Source organism: Chenopodium album, chromosome 8 (genome assembly GCF_948465745.1).
Source record: "Chenopodium album chromosome 8, dcCheAlbu1.1, whole genome shotgun sequence".
NCBI lineage: Eukaryota > Viridiplantae > Streptophyta > Magnoliopsida > Caryophyllales > Amaranthaceae > Chenopodium > Chenopodium album.
The window spans coordinates 55,553,134-55,581,123 of NC_137841.1; the positions used below are offsets into that span (position 1 = coordinate 55,553,134).

A 27,990-nucleotide genomic window follows, 5' to 3' on the forward strand; every position below is an offset into this window, starting at 1 on the left:
TAACGTTCTTTGAGACAAGAGGGAATAATCTATACTACAAAAAACAATCAAAAATAAAAATAAAACTGTTTCCCCGGCAACGGCACCAAATTTTGACATGCTAAAGTCGTATTACCTAATAAAAAATAATTCCTAAGTCCACTAACTATGCAAATAGGGAAGAAGGGTCGAACCACAAGGAAACAAGTCAATTTATTCCTAATTAATTAAGGTTGTGTTTGGAAACAAGATATTCATTTCAAATGTTGGAATTGAATTTCAGAATTTGAAAACTTGATATTCAATTTTAATATTGGGTGTTTGGGAAATATCATAATTTCAATTCCAAAATTTCAAATTCTAACCTATGTTTGGAGATGAGTGAAATTTTGAATTAAGCAAATGAAATTACACTTTTAACTCATACAAATTTCCTTTCTCTCTCCTCCAATCTTAAATTCCCAAATCTTCATCTCTTTCTCTACTTAAATTATCAATTTTTTTCTTCAATAAATCCTAAAATTAAACCCAAATTTCTTCAATTATTTAGTAAATTACTACCAAAGAAGTTCATAAATACCCCAAATTATTCCCAAAAATCCTCTATTAAATCTAAATTCCTCCAAATTTTCAGTAAATTCGTGCCGAAGAAGTACAAAATTTCGTTGATTTCTTGCTGCAATGTTGGTATTTTTATTTTGTTGTTCAATGGAGAAGAGAGAAAGCTCGCATGCCGCTTCAATGGAGAATCGAATTGTACTTCAACGTTGAACAAGTAGAATGAGCGTACACTTCAATGGTGGACCAAGAGGGAAAATGAGAGTACAGAATTTCGAAGCTTATTTCAATGAAGGAGGTGTTTCCATGGTGAAGAACCCTAGAAGAGAGAAAAAATTGGGGAAATGTTGTCTACGTTGTATGACATAGGAGAGATAGAGTTGGGCTTTCTTTTTTATGAATATCAGAATTTGAAATGACAAGTGTAGGTTTGGAATTTCAATATATCAAAAAATACTCTTGTCTTCATAATCTTGGATTTGGGCCAAATTCAATTCCCAAATTCTAAACATATCCAAACAACATAATTCAGAATTTCAAATGAAATTCTAGTTACCAAACAGGCCATAAGAGTAATCTAAATTATTAAGTAACCAAAATTGTTGTTAATTAAAGAAACTATACCACAAAGAATAAAAGTAGGGAGAAATAAAAGTAGGATGAAATCATTGAAATAAAGACCTAGGGCATAGGTTCACCAATAAATAATATTTCATGGTAAGACATAATAATCAATCATCAATGCATCAATTAATCGGATCATAAAGGGCTTTTGCTACGTATTACAATCACAGTGTTACTTTATCGGTATTAAATTTCATCTCTTGAATCTCGACCTAACCATTTATAAATTAGTCCGCCTATTGAAACTAAGCCTAAACATCAATTTTCATCTCTCGAATCTCGAATCAATATTTCTAAACTCATACAATTAAATTGGGCCTAATCTAATTGCATAGCATTAAATCAATCAATAGGAAATTAATCAAGCATTGACAATCAACAATAACAAATTACCCCTTCATATTATTTAGGAAATTTTTTAAATTACCACCCAAAAATGTAACCATTTTCGAACTAACCACCCGTTTAATTTTTTATTTTAAATTACCACCCCTCAAATTAAATAAATGCTCAGATTACCACCCATTTCAAAAATCCGGTGGATTTTCCGTCTGTGGACCCGATCTAACGTTTATTTGACCCTTTTGACTGATTTTTTCCCCCAATTTTTCTCTTTAAAAACGCTCTCTTAACTTCAATTCACATTTTCCTCTTTGAAATTTGTTAGAATTTGGTGAAGGAAATGTGAATTAAAGTTTAGAGAGCATTTTTAAAGTGAAAAATCGGGGAAAAAATCAGGCAAAAGGGTCAAACTTAGTGTTAGGTGGGGCCTAAAGACAGAAAATCCACCGGATTTTGTAAATGGGTGGTAATCTGAGCATTTATTTAATTTAAGGGGTGGTAATTTAAAATAAAAAATTAAACAGGTGGTTAGTTCGAAAATGAGTACATTTTTGGGTGGTAATTTAAAAACTAACCTATTATTTATGGATCCCCACAAACCCTAGAACGAAAACTACTCACGCATAATTAAATCTAAACTAATCAAAGCAATTAAACAAGTCATGATGCAGTAAAGAAATAAAGTTACTGAAATTAATAGAGAAGAAATCGTTACCAAAGTTAACGGAAACAATGAGTTGAATTAAGAACAAAGTGTAAAGTTGTAGAGAGAGAAAGTCTAAGAGAAGAAGTAAAAGAAGTACTAAACTTGCTTAACAAAAACTTTTTATATTAAGCAAGAAAATTCTAAACTGAAACAAACTAAACGACGCCTAAATCTTCTTCAGGGACACGCACATGGTCGGGCGCCACACCGCCCGGTCGGGCGCGCCTTTTTTTCTATGGAAGTTTCTCTCGTGCCCATCGAGCGAAGGATGCTGTAATATATGTTCCGCCCCACCCGACAGGGCGCGCCTTTGGGCAGAGCCTCTTTGGCTAGGCCACGATCTTTGGGCAACTTGGACATCTCGATTGGGCTCCGATCCTTCGGCCCAATCCGGATTTCATCTTCGTGTCTTGAATACTCGGTCCAAAATCCTCGGTATCTCATATGTCGAGCCCTTAATCACCGATTTGATGAATTCAACCGGTCTTGGGCTATGAAAAGTGGTCGTACTCCTCCAATGCTCGTAGTCGGTCCAAATAATCCCGGGAAAATGCTCCAAATGTGCAATTCCCTACAAAACTCAACCAAAACTACAAAAACACTAGAAAACACCAATTAATAATAGAAGTGGATCTAAAGAGCCAAAACACTACCAATTATGACCAAGAGACGGGGATAAAATACTATATAAAATAGACATATCAAATATAAAACCCCATCAAGCGAATTTGTGTTAATTTTTAGCTTAATTTTTAAATTAAATTTGTACTTGTAATTATTACATACAATGTGTTAATTTGGGATACTTAACGATTACATGTTTATGTCTTATTTACTAAAATTTTCTTTTATATGCAGATATAACGCATTATATGACACCAAGAAATTTGTATTAACATAAAACCCCATCAAGCGAATTTTACAACGGACAAACAACTCGAAAATATATGACAATGTCGATGAAGCAAACACCACAGGACAAGCACATGATCGATGTAGTCTAGACATTTTCTATGTCATCAACAAGATAATCGGCTACACCGAGTTCTAGGTTAAGGGAACTTTGTGTGACAAAATTAGTTTCTACATGTTTCCCTTGGCCCCCTCTGGAGGCAACATATAAGTCAACGAGGTGTTTTGCTCTACGACAATCCTTGGCTCAATAGCCTTGTATTCCGCATTAAAAACACTTTTCTTGTGGTCTTCCTTGGTTTTGAAAATTTCCCCTTCCTCTACCGTCTCTACCTCTACCTCTCTGGGTGGGAGTATTGAAAGTATTTTGACGCCAGTTTTGACGTCCTCTCCCCCTTCCTCTACCTCTATTGTGGTACTGACCTTTGCCCTCAAAACCTCCTCGTACAATATTTTCATTCCAGCGCCTGCCTATTTTTGTGGCATTTTTTTCTAGTGTTGCATTGCATTGGTACCTAATGGTCTCTAATTATGATTAGACATCAGGATTTGACTGTTTTGTTCTACGACTAACAGTATGAAATTAAGTCACAAAACCTTTCACAACGCCTTTCTTGGTACTGTTCTTGTTGTACCATATTATTTGCGTGCATTGTAGTAAGAGTTTTCTCGATCATGGCTCTTTCAGAGATTGGTTCTCCACATAATCTCAATTGTGAAGTTATGCGGAGTAAAACAGAGTTATATTCACGTACTGAGCTGAAATCTTGAAGTCTCAAGGTAGACCATTCACGTTGGGCCCTTAGCCCAATTATTCTCTGTAACTGTTGGAATCTATCTTGGAGGCAAACCCAAAGTTCTCTGGGATCCTCAATGAGAATATACTCAATTTTTAATTCGTCATGAATGTGGCGTTTTATGGCGTTTTAATTCGTCATGAATGCGGCCCAATTATTCTCTGTAAGTGTTCCAGAGGAGTGGGGTTTCCCTCTTTGGCGATGGCGTGTTCTAGGCTTTGTGCCTTTAGGTAGGCTTTTGCATCCACCCGCCATTTTATGTATCTTCCTCCAGAAATGTCTAAAATTTCAAAATCCCGATTTACAATTCGAGCCATTTCTGATTTCACGAAAAATTTTAGAAATTAGTAAAGGGAATTCAAATATTTTATATATATAAGATTTTAAAAACTAAAAAGTATCACTAAGGAATGCAAGTTGTGGTGGTCCGAGTACCCAACTTACAAATAAGAGGTTGGGGGTTCGAAACTTGGTAAAAGCATAAACCCTGCAAAATTAATAAAGGTTGCATGTTTTGGGAGTAAAAATGCAATGGGTTGCATGGTGTAAGTTTGCATGTCTTTATGCCAGACAAAGAAAACATGCGGTTTACATATATGTGATTATAACAGATTTTATTTCCCAGTTGCATTCACATATCATGCATTCTTATCCTCTCTCTTCATTCATACTCATCCTTACTCTCTTCCTTCCTTCTTAAAGAAATATTCATACACAATAATTAGGATCGGAGAAGAAAATTGCATATAGTCTAGTCTAAAAATAAATTAGCTTCATGAAATAATAGGCATAATTAAATTCACGTAATAAAAGGAATTTTATCTTCGTACTTCCGGCCATAAATTGCCTACCATTTTAGGTGTCCTTGTTCTCAATATAAAACGTAAGCCGACCATCAAGGCGACATTTTGAGAGTTTGGCCCGTCCATATAGGCGGCTTAAAATGCTAATTTTTCCCTCCATAAAGGTGGCTAATTTGCTTAAAGAGGCCAATTAGTCGCCTTGGTGACCTTTACTAGTAGCGGTATCTTTTTCATCTCTTCCTCTCTTATTAGTATCTGGAGGAGGGGGTTCGGTTTCGGTTGGTGGTATTGGGGGATTATAATTGAGGTTAGGGACAACTTGTGGAATTTCGACGGCTTCTGCGGCATTAGTGTTTCGGGCTTGATATGTACTTCCTCGGGCTAGTTGTATTGTACCACAAGGTATGACATTACGCTCTACTACAAAATATATATGTAAAAGTGCTATATTATTCAAAAATGTATTGACGCCATTATATTGGGGTTCCATTTTGGTGTAATGAATAATTTGATAGTTGGATTTAAATTTAAAATTTGAAAAAGCAAAACTAGCTTTTGATTAATTTGAGCAAATTGGTGCTGATAACGTGTATTACAACAAAGGATTTCAAAGAGATCAAAAGAAAGCTTATAGATACTCCGATAATTGTTGTGTATATTTCCTTCAGATTACGCGGGGATTTATATATAGTACCCTTGCATGAACAGTATTTACTCGATATATTAAACATGCAGTGAAATGTCTAATCGAGCATGAGGTTCTGAGCGACAATATTTAGTCTTGCATGGGAAGCTAAACGGTGATGTTTGGCGGTATCCTTTATCTGTTCATATTACACATACAATGCGTATTACAACAATTACTTGTTAATTGAATTTTACTTACATTCCAAGTCACAAACCCAAATTTTGGCTATTGTTTCCTTTTTTCTCGGCTTTCAAAGAATTATGAGAATCATTTAAATGGGAATCAATAAAGATCTTTATCAATTAATATGAAAATGAACATATAATTTATTAAAAATGAATATTATTGAAATCATATTATGGATTTACAAAAATAATAATGAACATTCATTTAAAGAATTTTCCACTCTAAGTAGATATCAAGTTGAAAATTAATATGTGAATGACTGTATACTAATACTTATACTTATATATATTAATCATCTATTAACATAAGACTGACTTTGTACTAACATGTATATGAATATTTATCAAAATGAAAATGAACATTCATAAAAAACTAACTTTCTACCACGAACTAATTTACATATCTAGATTAATACGAAATATATCAATTTTTTCAAGAAATTGTAACAATTAAACTCTGTTTTCAATTTTTTGTGTCCAACAATTTTATAATTTTTGTTTTTAACAAAAACTAGTAAAACTATATTACAATACTTAATTACATTAATACATTCAGTACTCTATGAAATTATTAAACAAATGCTTAGAAGTTAGAATAACAAAATTATCTATGAAATTGAGGCTTGCAATATAGAGATTTACAATTATACGAATGCTTGGAACAATAAATTTAATTTTAATGTTTCCTTTCGTAAAAAGTAGGATTCACACCTTTTTCACTCCAAAATATAAACCGAATCACTTATAATTCCGATTTTCGGAGATCTTTTGGTGATTTTTCCAACAATTGAGCAATTTCGTTGGTAATATCGGACACTGTTGTTGATTTTGAAGTTTCAAAGCTTTAGATGAGAGAGAAATTGGAGTAGAGAGAAAATGGAGAGAGTTTTAAGATGTTTAGATGAATAATTTTTTGATTTTTGAGTTTTAAGATGTTTAGATGAATAATTTTTTGATTTTTGAGTTTTAAGATGTATATATATGTGGGGTGGGGGGTAGGGGAAGTTACTGGTCGGGAGTGTAGTGGGTTATTGAAACGTTGTGTTTCATGGGGGGTATATAATTAACACCAGACATAGCATGTGCCAATAACTTTACGGGATATATTCCAAATTCTAATTTGTATTGCTCTTTCGATGAAATTGCAATCCTAATAATTTGATCCTAATTTTCTAAAGAAAGCACAGGAAAACTATCACTAACACAACAATTGAGTTGAAGCTACAATCCCCTAAAAATGGTTTAACATTTGTGGAGCATCAAGAGCTCTACTACTATAGACTAGTTGTTCCCTGTTAACCGTTCAATCACATTCCATTTCTTCATCAACCATTTTGAGCCTCGTCTAACGTTTGGCCTTCATTTCTTCAACCCACATTCACTTAACCCTGGGATTGGAAGATGTGTAATTGTACAACATTCAAAAAGCAAGTAAAAAAAAAAAAAAAGAAAGCAGCAAAGCAACAATAAAACAATGTCTAAAGGCAAGTGTTCCAATGTCTTTGAAATGAACACGTCTCAAATTGCGTCTCTCATCGAGTGCTTGGTACCGTGCCTGAGAAACATGAATGCTAAGTGAGTGATGGACCGCATGATCTGAGATTGTCTACATTGATTAAAAAAAAAAAAAAAAAAAAAAAAAAAGAAATTCAAAACAAAAAAAAAGGGTTGAAAATAAACTTGCAAAATTCAAAATTTTCAAATCCAAAATTACACATCTTGGGGATTCTCTCGCGTCTTGAGCCTTTTATCCCTTTCTTCCTTAAACCATCAACTTAACCACTTTACAACCCTTGAAAGACCTCTTTGAGGTGTACATACACTTGTGCAAAGTTTGGTTAGAGCTACGTTCGGCCTGATTCCTAACGGATACGTAGGCAACCTCACATCGAGGTGCGGCCACATTCATATTCATATCCATGCATGATCGAGTCAAAGAATATCCAATGCTTATCCCTACCCATTTAGAGCTAGACTTGGGGGCTTGAACCCAAATCACATTAGCTTACCCAGCCTGAAGAGTCATCATCTTTAACTCTTCTCACATCTCTTTCTATCGCTATAACCCTTGCAGCCAGCCTTAGTATCACATTCACACACTTCACTCACACATCCATATCCATATCAATCATCCTTCCCTTTAAGAGCCCTTTATCATGAAATCTTGTTTCAACACTGTGCATGTTTCATCATATTTAAAGACAACATTCGGTAGAAGAAACATTGTATACTTGCTTAGCTTCCTGACCTGAGCAATGTTCATTGTTTCGCATAATGTGCTAAGAAACATTTATATATCAATGATTTTTAATCATACAAAGCATATCGTGCTTAGCTCCCTGACCTAAGCAACGTTCATTATGCAATAATCACTATACGTGCTTAGCTTCCAGACCTAAGTGACGTTCAAAATCGCTTCTTTACACCATATATGATGCTTAGCTCCATGACTTAAGTTCATTCATCTATCGTGTCACATGATGTAATTGTCCTTAGCCTCCTGGCCTAAGAACATGCATCATACATTATTTTCAGGACAAACAATTCAATCCATACGAATCATTTCGTCTTGCTCAAGGAGGAAGTTCAAAACTTCTCTCCCTTTTCATTATTTTATTTTGGGGAAGTTCAAAAAACTTTTTCCAAGTTTTCATCGAAGGAAGTTCGAAAATAAAAGTTCAGTTTTCACATCTTTCTTTTTCGGGAGAAAGTCGGTACCCTCCACTCATGACAAAATTTGACGGAAAATTTTTGCTTTTGCATCTTCGTTTGCTTGTGTCTGCACACACACATATACACACACACACACACTCACAAGTCATACACATGTCATGTCACATCAAGTCAAACTTGGTCAAGTTAGTGGTCAAGTCAATCACAGTATATACGAGTCCATTGGCAAATTTATTTTTGCAGGTCCATCTACAGCCCACGTCCGGGGACAAGAGGACCATCTACAGCCCACATCCGGGGACAAGCGGACCACCATCATTTCATGACGCAAGGTTCTCGATACACAGAGACTTGCAATCTCATCATCTTTCGACTTTCCTCAAGCATGGAAAGTATTATCCGATGGATTTTTCTTCAAGTATAGAAAACCGCCAAATCGGCTTTCCTCAAGCATGGAAGGCATTATCGGTGGAATTCTTCAAGCATAGAATGACACCATATTCATCAGTCGGCTTTCCTCAGGCTTGGAAAGCGTTATCGGTGGATTTTTCTTCAAGTATAGAAAACCGCCAAGTCGGCTTTCCTCGGGCTTGGAAAGCGTTATCGGTGGATTTTTCTTCAAGTATAGAAAACCGCCAAGTCGGCTTTCCTCAGGCTTGGAAAGCGTTATCGGTGGATTTTTCTTCAAGTATAGAAACCCACCAAATTCCTTTGTCGGCTTTCCTCAAGCATGGAAGGCATTATTGGTGAAATTCTTCAAGCATAGAATGACACCAAATTCGTTCATCGACTTTCCTCAGGAATGGAAAGTATTATCCGGTAGCTTTCTTCAGGCTTAGAAAGCTACCAAACTCTTCAGTCGACTTTCCTCAAGCACGGAAAGCATTTCAACAAACGTCATCCGGTGGATTCCTTCAAGCATAGGAAAATACCAAACTCATTTGTCACCGATACACTGGTGTCAGATACGTATTCTATCCCTTTACTCCTTTTATCTGTAGAACTAACATTTTTCTGCAGGTATCGGCGTATACAGAATGATTTAGGATCGCAGAACGTCTTTAATCATTCTCCGTCCCTATCGGCTACTTTGACTATCGTTTTCGAAACTGACGTTTCTACAAACTCAGTCAAAGTGGGGGCTTCTGTAGACACCTAAAAATGTCTCCCCAAAACCAAACCCGATGATGAACAACCTTTCACCGCCACTATTGGTCGGGTTTAGTATTTAATCCCGAGAGTGCTTAAAAAATCGTATTTTAATAAATTCATATTTTTAAACAGTCCATGGATTAGTCTTGATGTTTGGTAAAAGCATAGTTTTAATTTCAGCCCAAACTTATTAATTAATTTTTAGCCCAAACCTTTTTTATTTTATTGTTTTAATTATTATTTATTTTTGGCCCAAACCCTTTGTTTATTTTTATTTAATTATTTTCTTATTTTAGCCCGAATAATAAAAAGTCAGAAAAGGCCCGAAATTGTCAATCGGCACTTAAAATGCCGAAGGAAATTAGGGTTAAAAATGTATTTAGACGGAAAAACAGGCAGGAATTTCCCGCGCCACGGCAGGTACCTACCGTGTCACGGGAATCCTTCCCGTCTGACGGTGGGATTTCCCGTGACACGGGAGGTCTGCCGTGACACGGGACATTCCGTGTCTTTTCCGCGTAAACCCTTGACGCGTTTTCTATCCCGTTTTCTGAAAATTTCCCGCATCACGCCAAAAGTGTACCGTGTCACGGGAAAGTGTACCGTCTGACGGTGGAGCTTCCCGTGTCACGGTACAGTTTGACGGTGTCACGGGATACTTTTTTAGGGTTTTTATCATTTTAGGGTTCCGTGTGCTCCCTCAGCACATTTTCCCTATAAATACCCCCTCATTTCTGATGAACGGGGCACCGAGTAATTCTCTAATTTTATTTTCTCTCTTCTATGCTTTAGCCTAAACACTAGCCTACCCTTTTCACTTCAAAATTCCTTCTTCAAGCACTCAAAGGAGTCCATATTTTACTCGAGGTTTTGTCCTTAAACCAAGGCGTGAAAGGTAGAACTGTTTGAGGGTTTGGCCCCAAAATCAACTTTATTTTTTTTTATTTAATTTAATTTAGTTATTGTTTATTTTATTTCCTTGAAGTTACTAACTCGTTTATTATTTTGTAGTTGCAAACAAACAGAATCAAAGTAAGGATCATGCTCCTTTTATTTTTATTATTTTTCTAACGATTTTATGTTGTTGGAATTGTGATTAAGTTGGTTTTAATGTTAATGTTATTTTATTTATGATCACCATATTGCATGTTTAAAGGGAATATGTAATTGAAAATCACGCCTAATAAGATAATTTGGACAACCGGTTTAGGATCCTTTTAATCTTATTATTAATTGAAGTGATCACTAATATTTTAGAATTATGTGTGCATTAATCTTGAACCAATTTAGTTAAATAATAGTTTGGAGCGAATTGAACTATTGTTTGTATGCCTTTGAGATCACAGGAATACTTTTCACTATAAGAATCGAGTAGAGGCCAATACGGGCGAATGTGACTCCATGACTCACTTCGTACCATCATCCCCGATCCTCCTTTTGTGGTTCCGAACCATATGGAGTTAGTAATCTCATGGATTATGAATGGGGTGTAACCTTCACGGGTCAATCGTTGTTGCCTATTGTTGTCCCTTTATCGTGGTTGCCTTTTATGATCCGTGAACGGTTTACAAGTTCCTTAAAAACTTGTTGGCGGCTCCCTACTTTTCTTTGTCCCTAATCGTTGTCCCTAATCGTAATGTCAATTCCCACTTCCTATGAGTGCCAAGCATATTCACCACATGCTTTAACGTAGGCGCACTTCGAGCGACGCCTACAGGGTTCTTATTTAGGGTTGCCTGTGGAGTTAGGTCGAAGTAAAGTTTCAGATTTTGGCTTCCTTATTAATAAGGTAATTTGTCGATTGACTAGTGTTGCCTCACTGGGCCTTTCATCCACTGCGAAGTTGGTTATCATTACTCGATTCTGGTTGCCTCGTTCAACCATATTCTCTCGGTGTTCAAGATCCCTTCTTCGATCTGTACTAAGATGGAAATTTGTTGGCCCATTTCTGGTGGAAATCGGACTCTTAGTCTTGGGGGCTAGCTTTACGCTCCAAAACTCTTCTGCATCTCCCCAAAGGACTGGGAGGTCTTGGCATTCGTCGTTTGGATTCCTTCAATTTTGTCCTTCTGGCTCTACAATGTTGGCGAATTCATCAGAATCCTCAACTTCTTGTTTCCAGGCTTTTTTTCTCGAAGTATTTTTATCTTCACTCTTTTCAGACTAGATCGATTCCTGGCTCATCTTGGGGATGTCGCGGGCTATTGTAGGGATTGTCAGTTCTGACTTAGGGTATAGCTTGGAAGGTAGGTTCTGGTTCTCATGTTCGTATTCTTGAGGATTCTTGGGTTCCAGGGGACCCTATCTCTTTTCGTGACAATAGTGAGGTGCCTCTTCCATCTCATGTTTCTTCTATCATTAATCCGCGTTCTTACGCGTGGGATATGACTCTTGTTCATCGGCTTTTTGATTCCTCTTCTTTAAGTCGCATTTTGGCTTTGGAACGTTCAAGTAGACCGATGGATGATTTGTGTACTGGAAATTTTCAAGGGGTGGTAATTTTACTACTAAGTCTGCCTATGTTTTGCTGCTTCGCAGACTTATTCACTCCAATGGGGTGTCTTCTTTCCCTCCTACATGGTGGAAGGTGTTTTGGAATCTGCTTGTGTTACCAAAGTTACAGTGTTTCTGTTGGAAACTGCTTCATAACGCCTTACCCTTATATGGGATTCTTCATGCCCGAGGAATCCCGATGGACTCATCTTGTGTCCTCTGTCATGGAAATCAAGAGACGATTGACCATTTGTTTCGTGACTGCTCATTCATCTCTGGTCTTTGGTCTGCAACTCCAATGATTCAGTCCCTTACTATACGTCACGATCAGCCTTTCACTAATTGGTTTGTTGACCAGGTGTCGTCTTTACGGAAATCTAGATCCTGGGAAAGTATAACGAGTTTGGTTTCCTTTTTATGGGCTATCTGGATAGCGCGAAATCATAAGATTTCCAACAAGCTGTAATGCATGATTGGGTTTCTCAAGGTTTAGCAGTTAAAGATTTTAAGGATTCTTTTTCTGCTTCTAGTGCTGAATCTTGTTCTCGACATCGGCCTTCTTGCTCTTCTTGTTGCATTCAAGGCACCTGGGATTCTACATTTAATGTTTGTCTCATTTTTTATGGGGCTTATACTGCTCATGATAGCTCTGCAGGAGCAGGTTGGGTCTTCCGAGATCCAGGTTCTGATTTAGTGATTGGTGGAGGCTCCAGAGCGTTCCTTTCTTCCTCTACTCTTCACTCGGAGTTACAAGCTTTTCTCAAGGCTTTGAAGACTGCTGATCGACGTGGTTTTAGGCGCTTGTTGATTTACACGGATTGCTCAACTTTATTATCTTTTTTTCCAGGATAGAGGAGGTAGGAATATTTCTTGCCTCTAGCTGATTCAGGATATTTATTTTTAGCCTGTCTTGTCAAACAAACATATATATATATATATATATATATATATATATATATATATATATATATATATATAGGGGAGGGATCCGGTGAGAATAGGTCCATATGTGAGAATTCATACTTATATGAGAACTGATTTAAAATTTAGAACATGTGAGAAAAAATTTAGAACATGTGAGTTAAAATTTAGAACATGCGAGTTAAAATTATGAGTAATAATTTAGAACATTTGTGTGAGTAATATGTTTAGAACATCTGATTTAAGAGTTAGAACAAGTGATTAAAAATTTATAAAATTGTTTTATTAAATTTTAAACATATGAGTAAAATTTAGAACATCTGATTTAAGATTATGAACATGTGAATAAAAATTTTGAACAAATTGATATAGAATATAGAAAGTGTGAGTAAAGAATTTAGAACATAATAGAACATACGCTTTGAAATCTGGAACATATAATTAAAAATCATAGAACACACGTTTTAAAATTTAGAACATATAAGTTAAAATTTTAGAACAAGTTATTTAAAATTTATGACATCAAACTTAACTAATTTATGGCTTATAACATGTGAATACTAAATTAGAACATTTGATTTAATTTAGAACACCTAAGGAAAAATTTAGAACATCAGATTTAAAATTTAGAACATACGAGTAAAAATTTAGAACATAAAAAGTGTTCTCACATATGAAAAATTCTCACATAAGAAAAATTCTCACGAGAGCCTTCCCCTATATATATATATCCTCACACTTAAAATTCGATGATGAAACTGACAAAATAATTCGAATACTTAAATTTTTAATAATTCGATGATGAAACTGACAAAATAATTCGAATATTTAAATTTAAAATAATTCGATGATGAAACTGACAAAATAATTCCAATACTTAAATTTTTTTTTTAAAGTACGCAGTATTATTTACAACGATCTGTTCTAAGCTAAGCCAAAATATCCTCAGTTACTGAAGAGGACTTACACTTTTCCTGTTCATGTTCCTGTGTATAACTGTAACTTTCTCTGCCTGTTAACATCTCTACACTGCCAAAATCATTTACAACGTTCTATTCCTTCTATACATGTTTCAACATGCCTAAATTACCCAGCAAAAAAATATGTAGCTTGTGAAGAAGTTCAAAAGTTTCAATCGTTGGGTCAATGCGCTGCTTCCTATACGATGTGAAGTGAAACTAAACTTCTAACCCCTTCTCTCTAGCTGCTTCAACAATAGACTTCTTTTTAGCCCCGGCTGACTGATTAGAAAACGACTTCCACAATTTGATAGAAAATGGAAAAACTAATAAGGCTCTCTGATGGAAGCTATCTAAGATTTCACGCACGCTTGTTAGCTTACCCAGCAAATCTGCAGCTTCCACCCACACATGCTCTGGTGGGAATGGGATGGAATGATATATGGTGTTGACCAGTAATGAGCTTGCCCAGAACAATATACTGGCAGATTTAGAATCGCTAGAATCAAAATCTCTGCAAACCATCTTACAAACAGAGATCACAAGCTGACAATTGGCAGGTGAAGCTTCAAGAATTGCTTCAACAAAGTCCACCATATCTTTTAGCTGGTCAAATTTTGGAGGCAAAAGAGATGAACCAAACCAAATCTCAAGAACTGAATTGACCAAGAAAGAATCAGATGAAATGGGACTCAGCATGTTACGAACAAGTTGCCTTGTTCTAGGTTTTTGGATATCTTGAATGAATTTTCTGGTCAATGGTTCCAAGACGGGAATAGCCCAGGCATGAATGATATAACCCTTCAGAATGTCTATCAATCCACGATTTGATACATCCTTCGTCAACTGAGATCCATAATGGAACAAAAATGCTGCATGCTCCTTGACGCAATGCCTTAAAACTTCACCATTAGCAGCCTTCAGAGCTTTGTCAACTGCCACGTGAGCTTCAAGTACATCATTCTGGAATAACTTATAAAGAGACATATTAAGAAGCCCAAATACAATATCCATATTGCTATAATTGGACATAATACTCAAATTAGACTCTGACTGAGGATCTGCCGATACACTGTTACTGTCATCATTTTCACCATCAACTGATCGATTATGAAGCAGCAGAGGCACCCCAGCTGACTGAAACCATTGGTCCATAATTACTTTTGCCCTATCAGGTCTGCCTTTCTCAAGTGCATACTCGACATATTGATTCCAGACGCACTGACTTCCTGAAACATTTTTAGGCCAACTGCTAACAGTTTTCTCAAATTCTTCAAGTTTTGCACTTTCATCACTAATATCATGAGCTCTTGCCGAAATTAAAACGAATTCTAAGCATGAAAAATTAAAGTTTTTGTACTTCCCTATAATTGCTTTACAACTTTCCACACCATCTATAGCTTCCATAAGCTTAATATGGTTAATTGCCAATAGATGAGCTGATTTAAGACTGTTGCTCTCAAGAGATTCACTGTCTATATTCAGTCCTACCGAATCAATAGCCAACTCCATTAGCCTTGACACATGCTGCTTTTCTCCAGCCGTTAAATGGACAGATGGCCACTCTACCAAAGATATATCTTTCTCAAATTCAAACTGCTGCACCAGTGAATCAGGCAGTTTCCTGTAGATCACTAAGTACACACAACAAACCCAGAAGATACATTTGTCAGATATTGTTAAGCATTGAAGAATATCAGAAAGCAAAAGAGAATGAGACTCATCGGAATCTCCATCAGTGTGAACAAGTCTTTCGATCCTCCAAACTGCCTTTGCCAAATTCCCAGACACACAAAAACAGTATAACATCTGCAAAAACAGGTCTAGGATGGTAACACTTCTATGCTTCCACTGCTCATTATTGGTAGCTGAATAGTGGCACAGCCTGTAGAGTGCTTTTTCATAAGCAGAAAATCGCTCAACCAGTCGTCCACGACTGTTAATATACAAGAGCCACAACTCATATGATGCCTCACAGTGCTTGACCTGCAGATCCCACATGAGAGAGGAAACAGGATTATAACTTAAAAGTAGCTCCCAATTACATTGCCGATTCGACAGATCATAAAGTCCTATAACTGAAAAATACCAATTGATGAACGAGTACGATTACAGGAAATCGTATGGAGTATGGACCTGGATTAATTTTACTTTAAAAAAATCTAGTGCAACACTCTGCAGAATAACAGATAAAGTGCTGCAAACATTACAGATTCGCAATCCCTATTCGATCATTTGTAAAAAAAAATATTTGACATCCAGGGTATTCATAGTTTCATACATAATAGTTTTGAGGTTTCGACAAGGTACTGGAAAATCAATATATGCATAATTTGCAACTTATCTCCAAACACCCTCCCTTTTCCAGTTGCTTTCTTGAGGGTATTATTGACAAATTGATGCTTGATAAATTCATATGTGCATATCAATCAATTAATTTATCAATCAAAGCCTTAATCCCACAAGTGGGGTCGGACACATGAACAAAAAGTGATTATTTCGAAGTTTATATGTGCATAATTGCAACTAAATTCCACACACAAACACACCCCTTCCCAGCTGTCTTTCTTGACGGTACTCTAAAAAATTTTATTCTAGTTGAGTTTCATGAAAGGAAAAACCAATGGACGACAAGTTTAAATCAATTTAGAAAAGCAATTCTATTTAGATAACCGCAAATGCCTCAAGTAGCTATTTCTCTACTATATTCTTTCTCTTGTGCAAGTTTGAGAAAGTGGATGAAAGAGAATCTAAAAGAAGGTCTAACTCCTTCATGTAGTTGTATACATACAGAGCCACAAATGTATATTTCAGGAAAGAAGAGGGAACCCCCTCCCCCCTATCTTCAAATCCCAACTTTACATCAGATATGGGAACAACTAGGCTCTAGCTTTAGTCTTATCAGAAAATTTTGTCATTCCCATGATACCTTATACCAACTTTACCTTTTTCCCTATATATGTTTACAAGGATAATTATGACTTCCATAATGCTGCAGAATCAGCTATATATCATTCATCACATAATCACTTATATAATGCTTTTAACAACCACCTATATCATGTTAAATACGTATACAACTTGTTAAAACAGGAGGATCATCATCAGTAGACTTTACGGAGCAACATGCAGGTCATAAGTCAATACTAGCACATTTCAATTTAGTGCAAGTTCGGATTAATCTAGGAAAGGATACAAGGGGAAGTTTAATGAAAACCTTATTAGTTGTTTTGTACACTTAAGAAAAGGAATTACTTCTAACAAGTTGAGGATTAAGGAGGGAAACATTTTTGTTACCATAGGGTTGGGAAAGGTAACATACAAGTGGTAGAAAATGGAGTGTTTTGCTCTACCTCTTATACTAAACAATTGGTATTGGAAACTGTAAATAGATTCCAATTCCACCACTTAAAGACACTATACAAACATGCTCTTAATTTTACATGATGAAGAGGCATCCATTCATTAAAAGGACTTACAGCATGAGAGAAAAGGTCATCTTCTGGAACTGAACTCTTCTTGCTGAACACCCCAACTGAGTACTTTGTAGAGTAAAACAGGAGCAGATAAATGATCCAGATAGGCAAGAATGAGGGATCAGCTTCAAGAGCTCGAGAAAGCACAGAAAGAGCCTGCATATAAGAACAGTGCAGAAATGCTATTCATGAAAAGAGAGAAACATCAACTAGCTCATTACATTGAAAAGGCCATAAAAAATACCTTCTTCATACCCTCATTTTTGTTCACCTCCTGACTCAAGACAATAAGAGCCATTTCAAGGGACTGGTCATTATCAGCTAAACCATTTCGCAGTGGATTCTAATCAGCATCAAAGTAGAAGTGTAAGGATTACAACCAACGAAGTATTGCTTAAGGTACTTCAGAAGATTTATGAATATTAGTAAGACTTGGCAAACAAGTAATCTAGCCACAATTCAACTTGCAAAAAGGCAACCAACTAAACATAATCATATGTCTACATAATGCTTTAACTATGCAAATATTTTTTTTCTGAAATGAAGGAAGCCAGAATTATTGCTGCAGCAAGAAGCTACCAGAAAAGGCAGCAATTCTCGAAAAAGCAGATTTAGAGACAAAACACTGAATCATAAGTTCATAACCCTAAATATTTACTCGCTAAACAAGTTTCAGATCATGCATATTGATATCTGGTACATGGTAAAAGTCGTATTCCCCAGGGTTGGATTAACAAGAATTAATACTTCCTCCATTTCAAAAAAATTGCAACACTTTCTACAAAGGACTATATTGCCACTTTGCCACTAATTAGCTTATAGCCGATGATGGAACCAAAAAAAGAGCATTTTCCGTTTCTATGAAGGAGAAAAGGAGAAGATAAGAATGCTTGCTTGCTATTTATTGATTACAGCATTATACTCCCAACATATTCCAATCAATATACCAAACAAAGCATTGGCAATTTATTTTTGATTCCCAACCAATAATTCCCACCCTTATGTGCTCCAATTCCGTTCCCACATAATCCTATGTTACCCAAAATATTCATTTCACCTCAAGTGTTGGATCCTTGACACTCAAACATGGATAGGACACTTCAACACTTCATTCAAGGCCAAAATTACTCCCTCAATTTCTATTTAATTGACACACTTCCTTTTTCACGATTACCAAGAGTTTTATTAGAATAAAAAAATAAAAATAATAATAAAAAAAATAAAAATAAAAAGTAAAATATAAAAGTAATGTATAAAATTATTATTTGTGAGATAAAAATTGTAAGTTACAAGTGAGTAAATTAAAAGAAACATTCAAAAAAGAAAAGTGAGTGAGTTAAAAGAATACATAGGGAAGAATTTTACAAAACAGCCAATTCGAACACTTAGGCATGTACCCATGGATATGAGTATCGGAATAAGTGCCTGAAGTGGGGTCAATATTTTATTGAAAAATAAGGAATGTGAGATGAAAAGAAATTACTAAAAAAAAAAAAAAAAAGTAGCAGTGGATTTGAGTGGGGACCATGGGAAAAGAGACATAATATTAAAATGGTGTAGTTTGCCAAAAATGAAAAGGTAACACTTTATTTAGAGAACGTTCCACCAAGCAATATGTATAAGATTTGGATAAATATTTCAAAATAAATCATCAAACAAACATCTACAGTTATTTTTTATTTTATTTTTTTTTTATATAGAATATTAATTCTTAATTTAATACCAACGCCACTATGTGCTTTTCCCAAATTCTACAACAGAATATTCCCAAATATCCCACCACAAGATAAATTGTATCTTAATGTCAATATGCTGAAATCAATCAATAGTTATAATATGACGTGCAATCACCTAGTATGTATTATGCTACACATCAGATCAATACTTGGGACTACTTGACCAAAATCTAGTTAATAAATATAAAAGGGCAAGCGGAGAAGAATAAAAAATTAAGGAAAAGAAATGAATTCTAAATACTAAAAGCTCGTTCCTCAATCAGCCAAAATTTAAGTTACGCCTAAGTTAAAAAAAAAAAAAAAAAAAAAAGTTGAATATAAATTTACTATGAAGACACATAATAACAAAGAAAAATTGGTTATGCTGTGATAAATGAAAAGGATGAAGTGAACAAACCCCAGAACCATTTCTACTTTGAAAATACAACGAATGCCCACTGCCACCATAAGAATCAACGCAACCATCATTGCCATGCAAGCAAGGTTCATCTGAAGGAAGGTGTTTTGTGAGTGAGCTTGAAACAGCCAATGATTGGCTGAAACTATATTTCCCAGATGACCCAAAATCACGATTTTTATGAGAAGCATGGGGCTCATCCTTCAAACTATCCAAGCATACTAGATATTTTGGAGGGGTCAAGACACAAGAAAATTCTGTCTGGTCCACAGGGTTCTGATTATTTGATGCCCAGGCAGACTGATGATCTACAAAAGAGGCGAAAATCATAACCTTCTCAAAATCAAGGTTTAGTGTGAAAAATTTATCAACTTTATGTCAATAAAATAAAATTAAGGCAAACAAGCATACATATACACACACACACATATGCATACATACCATCACTATCAGAATAATCTTTTGTATGCTGCCAAGGGCATTCATCATTGTTGCATCTTCCTCGAAGTTCATACATACACAAAGGCCAAAAAGGATCAATCACCGACTTGCTGGTATAAGAGTCAATCTTACCAAAGCCCACACATTTTACAAGCTGCTCAGCAGAGCTTGTCATCTCGAAGCATAACTTATCTTGATTGTGTCTGAAGAGGAAATTATTTTTAATGTGTGTATCAAGGTTGCCATAGTGATGTTCTTTACTCTGCATACTACCCAAAATTGCTGGACAGGCAGCCTTCATTGCACTCCTGAATGAAAAGGATGACGGAATCATAGATGTTGATGCAATATCCACAGAAAGAAAACTACATTCCTCGGGATTAAAACTACGAGCAGGAGAGTCACTTAAGCAATGCTCTTCAACAACTTGCTGGTTTTGAGTGTTTGGCAAAGTCTTAGATATGCTGTCTTTTGGCTGCTGGGGACTATCTGCATCATTAACAACCAGCAAGCTACTTTCAGTATAGCTTTGACTACAGTTTCCATTAGATTTTTGCAACAAAATAGACAACTATAATTCTGCTCATCACAGTTGCAATGCTGATTTCTTTTAGTAGAAAAAACAAAACTCATATAACCAACCACAAAAACCAGCCTAGCTGGACCACACCTAGGAACCCACTACTAAACATAACAAGTAACAGGAACATTTCCAAGAACTCAGACAGTGGCATCATAAAGTGACATCTATCACATTATTAATATTACGATAAAATCCTCTACCATAAAACAAAACATTACCCTCTAGGACTGTTAATTAGAACTTCATTTGGTCTAAAATATTGAAGTAAATCTCTATAGGTATTTTTCAAAATACAAAGAACTAGGTTTAATCTAACTAAAAATGCTTGGTATTGTAAAATGGCATAAAATATTGCAGTAATAGTAATAAAAATGATCTGTGATTCTAAATTAATAATATAGAATGACAAGTATTTAACGTCATTGATATTCTAGGATGACTTACATGTTGGATCTAAAAAATTTTGGGTAAAACAATCAACATATTAGGTTGGAGAGAGCAACTACAAATTATACTATTAACATAGTGGTTATGCAATTACACTAACAAGATAGCAATTTTTAACACAATTCTCTAATATAACAAGCAATATGATGTTAAGTACGAGAAATCAGTAGATGAAAGAGGGTTCCGAAAATGCCAGTCCATAAATAATACAACATGCAGTAGAATTTGAAAATCATCAGTCCACATAAATAACAGCAGAAAAGGCAGAAATTCGTGTGAATCCAAACTACAGGTGGGCTTTGGAGGGTTCATGAGATAGCCATAGCAAACAAAAAGATCTTCAAAAAGAAATTCAAGAAACATAAGAATAAACACAAATATATAACAGATTAACAGCCCACTCAGATGATAGAAACACAGCCCACTCGGATGAGAGAAAAAAAAGGCTTTTTCACAGCAACACTAAGAAGAGACATGGTAGTTGGTACAGTTATATGATTTCTTATCTAAGACTAACTAAACCAGTCTCCAGCAGCACGTAAAAATTTACAGCAGGTACTGTGCTAAAGTGCTGGGCAATGCAAACACTCAATAATAATTCTTATGAGGTTGAGATAGAGAGAGAAGAAAACTTTGTCACTAACTAGCAACATGGAAACAGACATGGAAATAAGTAAATTAAGAAAATCGAGGAAAACAATACACCTGAGATTTATTAATACAGCATTAGCAATTAAGCATGACTTTTTCAATGCAAGTAAAGATGCGAGCAAGTCTAAAGCTTCTAACTATACAGTCAGTAGCAGTACCATTAGGATCAGAGAGTGTAACAATCTGCACTATCATCTGAGTCTTGGCACCAACGCCTTCCTCTGCAGCCCTATCCACCACTGATTCACTGTTATCACTAATACTGCTACGCTTTAAAGAACTCACTCCAAGCCGTGAAATCAATTTGGACCTCAGATATTCTTCAAGAAATAATGGATCTTGAGAACCATCTGTTGAGAAGACAGTAGTGGAGTCCACATCTGTATCCTTCTCAATTTCTTTAGAATCTTCCTTTGATCTTAGAATTGTCGCATTGGTATGGAGAGATCTATGGTCCAGAGGAAAGGTCTCACAATCATCATCTGGAGACATGTTAAGATCAACCGATGGTGAACGAATGCCATTGGCATCAATATTATTTCCACGAACAAGATCAGATGTGCTAGCATCAGGTTCACTGCATGCTTCAGATCCTATGTTGCGTCCATCCTCATTTGCAGAAGATATATTGTGTGCATCACCATCTGCACTTTGGACTGTTGAATTATAACCTAATCTGTTAGCAGCTTCAAACTCATCTAGCTGATGGCTTGATGGAATTAAATCCAAATTGACTTCAGATATATTGTTTGCCAAATTCCATTTCTCTTCAGCTTCATTATGTTGCCTCGAAGAGTATAATAAACTTGAATCTTCCATCAGACAAGAACGGAGCTGGGCAGAATATACTTCCCTTTTGCGATAAAGATAAGTGCAACGGGCATTAGCTTCAAGTAGTGCTCTCTGGGCTCTGCGATAAGTGTTAAGAGCATTTCTTTCTTCAACTTCACATTTCCACCTGTGCTCTTGTGCTTCTTCCAGCTCCTTATCATGTAATTCCTCCAGTTCGAACATAGACTGTAGATCCAAATCACCACTTCTGAAGGCTTGAGACCTCCCCAGACAGAGTGAGAGATTAGAATTGTCAATAGGCACCTTTCAAAAAGACAGTTAAAGTATGATCAGACAGAGGCAAACAAGAAGAAATATACAAGAATAAGTCCCAGAAATACTGTTTTTACACAGGCTCATACATCAGAAGTCTCAAACTTGCTATTTGATACTTGTAGAGAGAGCGCCTGCAAGCTACCATCAGACGTAGACTTCACTTTCTTTAGAGCAGATGTAGCATCACAATGATCATTGACCTTGTTCTTATTGCTTTCTTGCATATCTTGGTTTGGGGCAGATCTTGACGGCTGATTCTTACGTGTCCCACCTGGATGCTTTGACATCTCAAATACAACATTAGAACCATTTAATGAGAGGAACAGAGGAGCATTCTAGCTATAGAATTTTAAAAAATTAAAAAAAAAAATTAAAAAAAAAAAAAGAAAAGAAAAGAAAGACATATGAAGTGTGTGTGTGCGCGTGTATACACACATATCTCCATCCTATTTTTCTCGACGATGTAAACGGTGGCTGTCTCAACTTCTCAGCCACTAAAAAAAGATGGTGGAACCGGGGGGGGGGGGGGGGGGGGGGTTGGTTTTTTAATATAGGTGATTTGCACGACCACCATCTTATGCGTGGTTTTCTCAATTTAGACAATCCCTATAGTTTATAGCTACAATTTACTAATTATGGATTTTAAAATCAGAGCAGCAGGCTCATAAGCATGTACTTGATATAATCTTGCAAAACTAATCAAGCAGTATTATGTACTTGATATAATCTAGGAAAACTAATCAAGCAATATTATATACTGAATACTTTAACTAATTATATAACTGTGAGAAGAAGCCATACTTCTCACATAGACATCATAGATTGGTCTACAAAGATAATGACATTCATATTACTAAATCATGTCCAACTTACTGCTCTTTCTAGAGGGTCAGTAGCGTTCATCAACGATGCATTTTGCTTTGGCAAAGAAATCCAGTCTGACAAGCTACAACTAACAGTCACACCGGGAGCTGCAAAGACACCACATAGTATTATAAACATAAAAACACCATAAGCAACAAATAGATATATTGGGGGGCTAACCATCTGTTTTTAAGCGTTTTCTATCAGGTTGTGTCGGTAAATTGTCAGGTACTGATTTGCATTTCCTTGAGGCTTTTCTTTGGCTCGAGGTATTGGTCTCTCTATAAGACTCAGAGACATTTTCCTTATTCTGTTGCACCGATTTAAGCTTTAGTTCATTTTCACGCACTGCGATCTGATGGCGTAGGTCTTCAAGCTTGCTATTGCTCATGTCCAAGTTCTTGCTGCATCCAGAATCCTGGCTTGCTAAGCTTTTTCCTGTAGCACTGGGATTCTTCAGCCAAGATTTCTGCTCAGCTAATGCAGATGAACCACTTTTCACGTTGGATTCATTAATTTTGGTCATCGATGAAATATAAGGGCGACTTGAAGGCACCTTTCGAAGCATTGCCTTCCCTTCATTTTTTGCAGTCTTACTGACAGTTTTCATTGTTACATGTGGCAAAGTAGGTGGCCTTCTGTTGCTGTTTAGCACAAGTGGAGGTCTACTACATGATGATGCCTTTCCGCTTCTTTTTTCTTCAACATCACTACCACTATCATCATCATCTGAGAAACTAATCACTAGATTATCATCCGAACCTCGAGCATGCCATCCAGAATTACTCGGCTTTAATTGAACTTGGTTCTTACTGAATCCTTTACGGTAAGGTGTCTGAGCCTGGCTGTGTGCAGATCCTCCAGGAATTCCAGAGGTCAACTTTCCTACCAAAATTCATTTTTGTAAGATTTGTCAGACATAAAAAATTCAACTTTAGGAGATAATATCTTAAGTAGGAATGTAGGATGAACAAATTGAGCTCTATTGCTACCAACTAATATAAATATAGATATAACCAGGACATTTAGGTCACAATGAAATCTTACACATCAAAGCCATGATTCACACATTGCTTTACCCCCCTCACCCCCACATTTTTGTAGGATTTGTCAGATATCAGATGACTTTACAATAACAAACTAATCAAAAAAATTCAACATTAGGAGATAATATCTTAAGTAGGATGAACAAATTGAACTCTATTGCCACCAACTAATATGAATATAGATATAACCAGGACATTTAGGTCACAATGAAATCTTACACATCAAAGCCATGATTCACACATTGCTTCCCCCCCCCCCCCCCCCCCTCTCTCCCAAGATAAAACTGCCACACAAAGCTGAGCAGCACAGATTTTGGGACAATGGTATAACATTGAAAAGGAAACTTCCAGCATTTAACTATTGAAATATACTACCTCCGTTTCATATTATTTGCAACATTTGACATAAAGTAGAGAGGAAAATGTTTAATAGTTGCAAATAATATGAAATGGAGGTAATATAAACAATTAAGCAGCCAAATATAAATTAATGACTACAGAAAAGGTACCAATTCAGTATGTCTCATTACAATATCTGCATAAATCTTCTGGTTATGAAGCAGCAGAGCCAGTGCCCTTTCTTAAACAAGGTTCCAGCAGAATCAGCCTATCTGATATTCTAGGAACCCCCTAAGCGGAATTAATGTAATAGTTTGGCAGTGTGTCCAATTTCATAGAAAAAGATATAACATGCAATAAGAACGTAATGATCCTCCAAGAGAGGCAATTAAACTTAAGCACTTTGGACTCTGGCATGATTAAGCATCAAATATTGGCATGAGCAACCCAACATCAGCATATACATAAAAGGCAAGCACTATCGCACCCAAATATTTAAAAAAATGCTTTTAAAAAATAAAATAAAATAAGCATGTACACCTACCAATGCAACCAAAATAAAGGCATGTACTGATGTGCCACAAAACAAGGAAATAAAACAGATACTTGACATAAAACTCCTAAAGTGATCAAAGCCAACAGACAAGCTTTAAGGCATGATGCGCTGAACAAAATTTAAAACAAGCAATTCCTATCAAGAAGAGAAGTATATCCTGACGCCACTAACTTGCTGAAGAAAAAAGAAGAAAATAATGAACACTTAAGGCACAAGTCTCAAACTATTAGAATCGACATTTCAACCAACTGTATCTTCAAAGGACTCTTAACAGGAAACTTTAAAAGAGATTACCAAAAACCAAAGACTTTGAAGATTATTTCCAACTACAAAAGCTTCTATAGGGAATAAAAATAATTAAAAAGTGAATTTTGTTTTTGGTCAGCTAATCCATGCATTTTCTATAGCAAAAGAAAATAATAAACTCAAACAACTGCATATATCCTCACAGATAATGGTCCAAAAAAGCATTTGAACAATCACTCTCATACATCCCAACATGAAACATGAAGTGACACATGAACATACAAAGCAATATCAGCAATTTTATCTTCAAAGTACAACACTTAAGCACCATGGGTGGGGAACAAAATCACATTAGCCAGAAGCTACCAACTTCAGGTTCCAATCTCAACCTAGCACGACTGTAATGCACATCTCAATGAACTTTGAAATTGCAACTCCTCTAACAATCCAATTAATTTGAACCATTGAGCAATTTGCAGTGTATATTGTTATCTTTGCTTCGTCTTCAAATTCAGCTAATTCATTGGAAATGAGCCAATCAACAGTGAACCTCACTCGCAACCCCTTTTACAAGTATTATAGAAAGGGTTCAAAAAAAGATGAAGTAGTCTAACCAAGGGCAATACCTCTTCCATTACTGCAACATTTTTCAAATCCGTCTTTTAACCCCAATATTGTTTCAAGATATTAGGACCCAGTGAAGTTGAAAATTTGGAGCACAACAGGTAAAGCCTACCTGAGTTAACACCCTGCAAAGATGTTCTCATTGATGATGGTGCATTTGGAGCAGAGCCGGATGGAGGCGGTACGACAGAGCCAGTCACAGGACCCTGAAAGACCAGACTTTGTAAATCAAGTTGAATTGCAGTATAGTCTATATATAAACTGCCAATAGAAAACAAAATCCGAGATCATAAAATTGAACCACTCCAGCCTAGCTAATAACACAAATTAATCTGGTACACAGAAAGGAACAGGAATAGCTCATTCGCATGGAACAGGAAATTCTCGCTTTCAGCAAATTGTTCCAGAGATCCCGAGTCTTTTCATCAATGGTTCATGAATCAAGAGTTAATTAAGTTTTCACAAATTATTACGAAATTACTAACCCAGTTTCCAGTCTCCCTATCAAGTTAGAAGGTTAATCAATAAACTAATTAAATTTCTAAGTTCATTATATCCAAATTTGGAGTGGAGGGATTCAAATTTTAGATTGTTAGACCAATCATCCTTTAAAGTCAATATATCAGTATACAAAAGCATGCCACTCAATACTACAAGTATCTGAATACGGCTTTTAACGCATTTAATGACTTTCTAACAGAAAACTGTTATCACACATGATGCCACTATCCGCCACGTGTGATAAAAGCTTCCCTTTCCCTATAAATGAAACGCTTCACTTTTAACAGAAAACTGATAATAGAAAATCTTAAGCCCCTTTTTATCATCACTTGCATTTAAGGAACCCAAATATAAGGCGTTAAACCTCTACTGGGAGCACTAATCTGACCCGAAATTAATTTGTCCAATCATACAACGCTCCCAAAAACCACTAATGTTGGCATGTTTATTAAAACTGCTAATCAGACACGAGCCCCTCCTCAGAAGGATTTTTCAACATTTCAATAATAACCACTAGTTGATTAATTAAAGTCCAAGTAAGGAATCGAATTTACGAGTAACATTTGTTTGAAAAAAAATACTTTTCGATCACACTCGATCAAAATACTCCAACTCACTAGACCCTGGCGCCATATCCAAACCCTAGACTACTTCCTTCAAAATACAAAAATAGGCACATACCACCATTTTACGAATGATTAAGCAAGTGAAAATAGCGGAAATCAAACGTTCAACAAATTTAATGCAAAAACCGCAAAAATAAACGAAAATTCCAGCAACAACCGCAAAAGCAAGTGAAGCAGCAAATCGAAGTACAAAGAAGCACAAAAATCAGCGAAAATCAAAATTGAACAACAAAATGAAATAAATAAACTAAAATCGAGCAAAAAAAATTGAGAATAAGAATTAACGAAGAAGGAAGTGATATTTTTCGAGGAGAGAGAATACATCGTCGTCAGATGAAGTGAGCTCTCCTTCTTCTCTGACCTTTGATGGAGGGTGGGTTTGAGGAAGAGCAGACGTTGTTGAAGCAGACGCCATTGATTTAGCTCGGAGTTCATCTTTGCAATTGCCTTGCATTTCTTTGACTCCTCAAATTCTCACTTTCTCTCTCCAAAAATTCTGTGAATGTGAGTGGGAATTTGGGATATGGCGGTAGATGGGCTGCGATGTCTTAAAACTCA

The 27,990-nt window shown here is 35.9% G+C and overlaps 1 protein-coding gene across 3 annotated transcripts; it reads right to left on the bottom strand.

Annotated features, from left to right (window-relative positions):
• Positions 1-13,660: 13,660 nt before the first annotated feature.
• LOC145641879 (uncharacterized) lies at positions 13,661-27,989 on the bottom strand. 3 transcript variants are annotated; one of them, XM_081692899.1, is made up of 11 exons: positions 27,794-27,989; positions 26,418-26,511; positions 23,675-24,379; positions 23,504-23,601; positions 22,717-22,917; positions 21,682-22,618; positions 19,843-20,331; positions 19,402-19,709; positions 17,513-17,611; positions 17,272-17,424; positions 13,661-15,778 (listed from the first exon to the last, which is right to left on the bottom strand). In XM_081692899.1, the coding sequence occupies exons 1-11, from the start codon at positions 27,884-27,886 to the stop codon at positions 14,012-14,014; spliced, it is 4,944 nt and encodes a 1,647-aa protein (XP_081549025.1). In that variant the 5' UTR covers positions 27,887-27,989; the 3' UTR covers positions 13,661-14,011. The 3 variants fall into 3 exon arrangements, with proteins under 3 accessions (XP_081549025.1, XP_081549024.1, XP_081549023.1); XM_081692898.1 differs by having other exon boundaries at positions 22,717-22,908; positions 27,755-27,989; XM_081692897.1 differs by having other exon boundaries at positions 27,755-27,989.
• Between the last annotated feature and the right edge of the window lies 1 nt (position 27,990).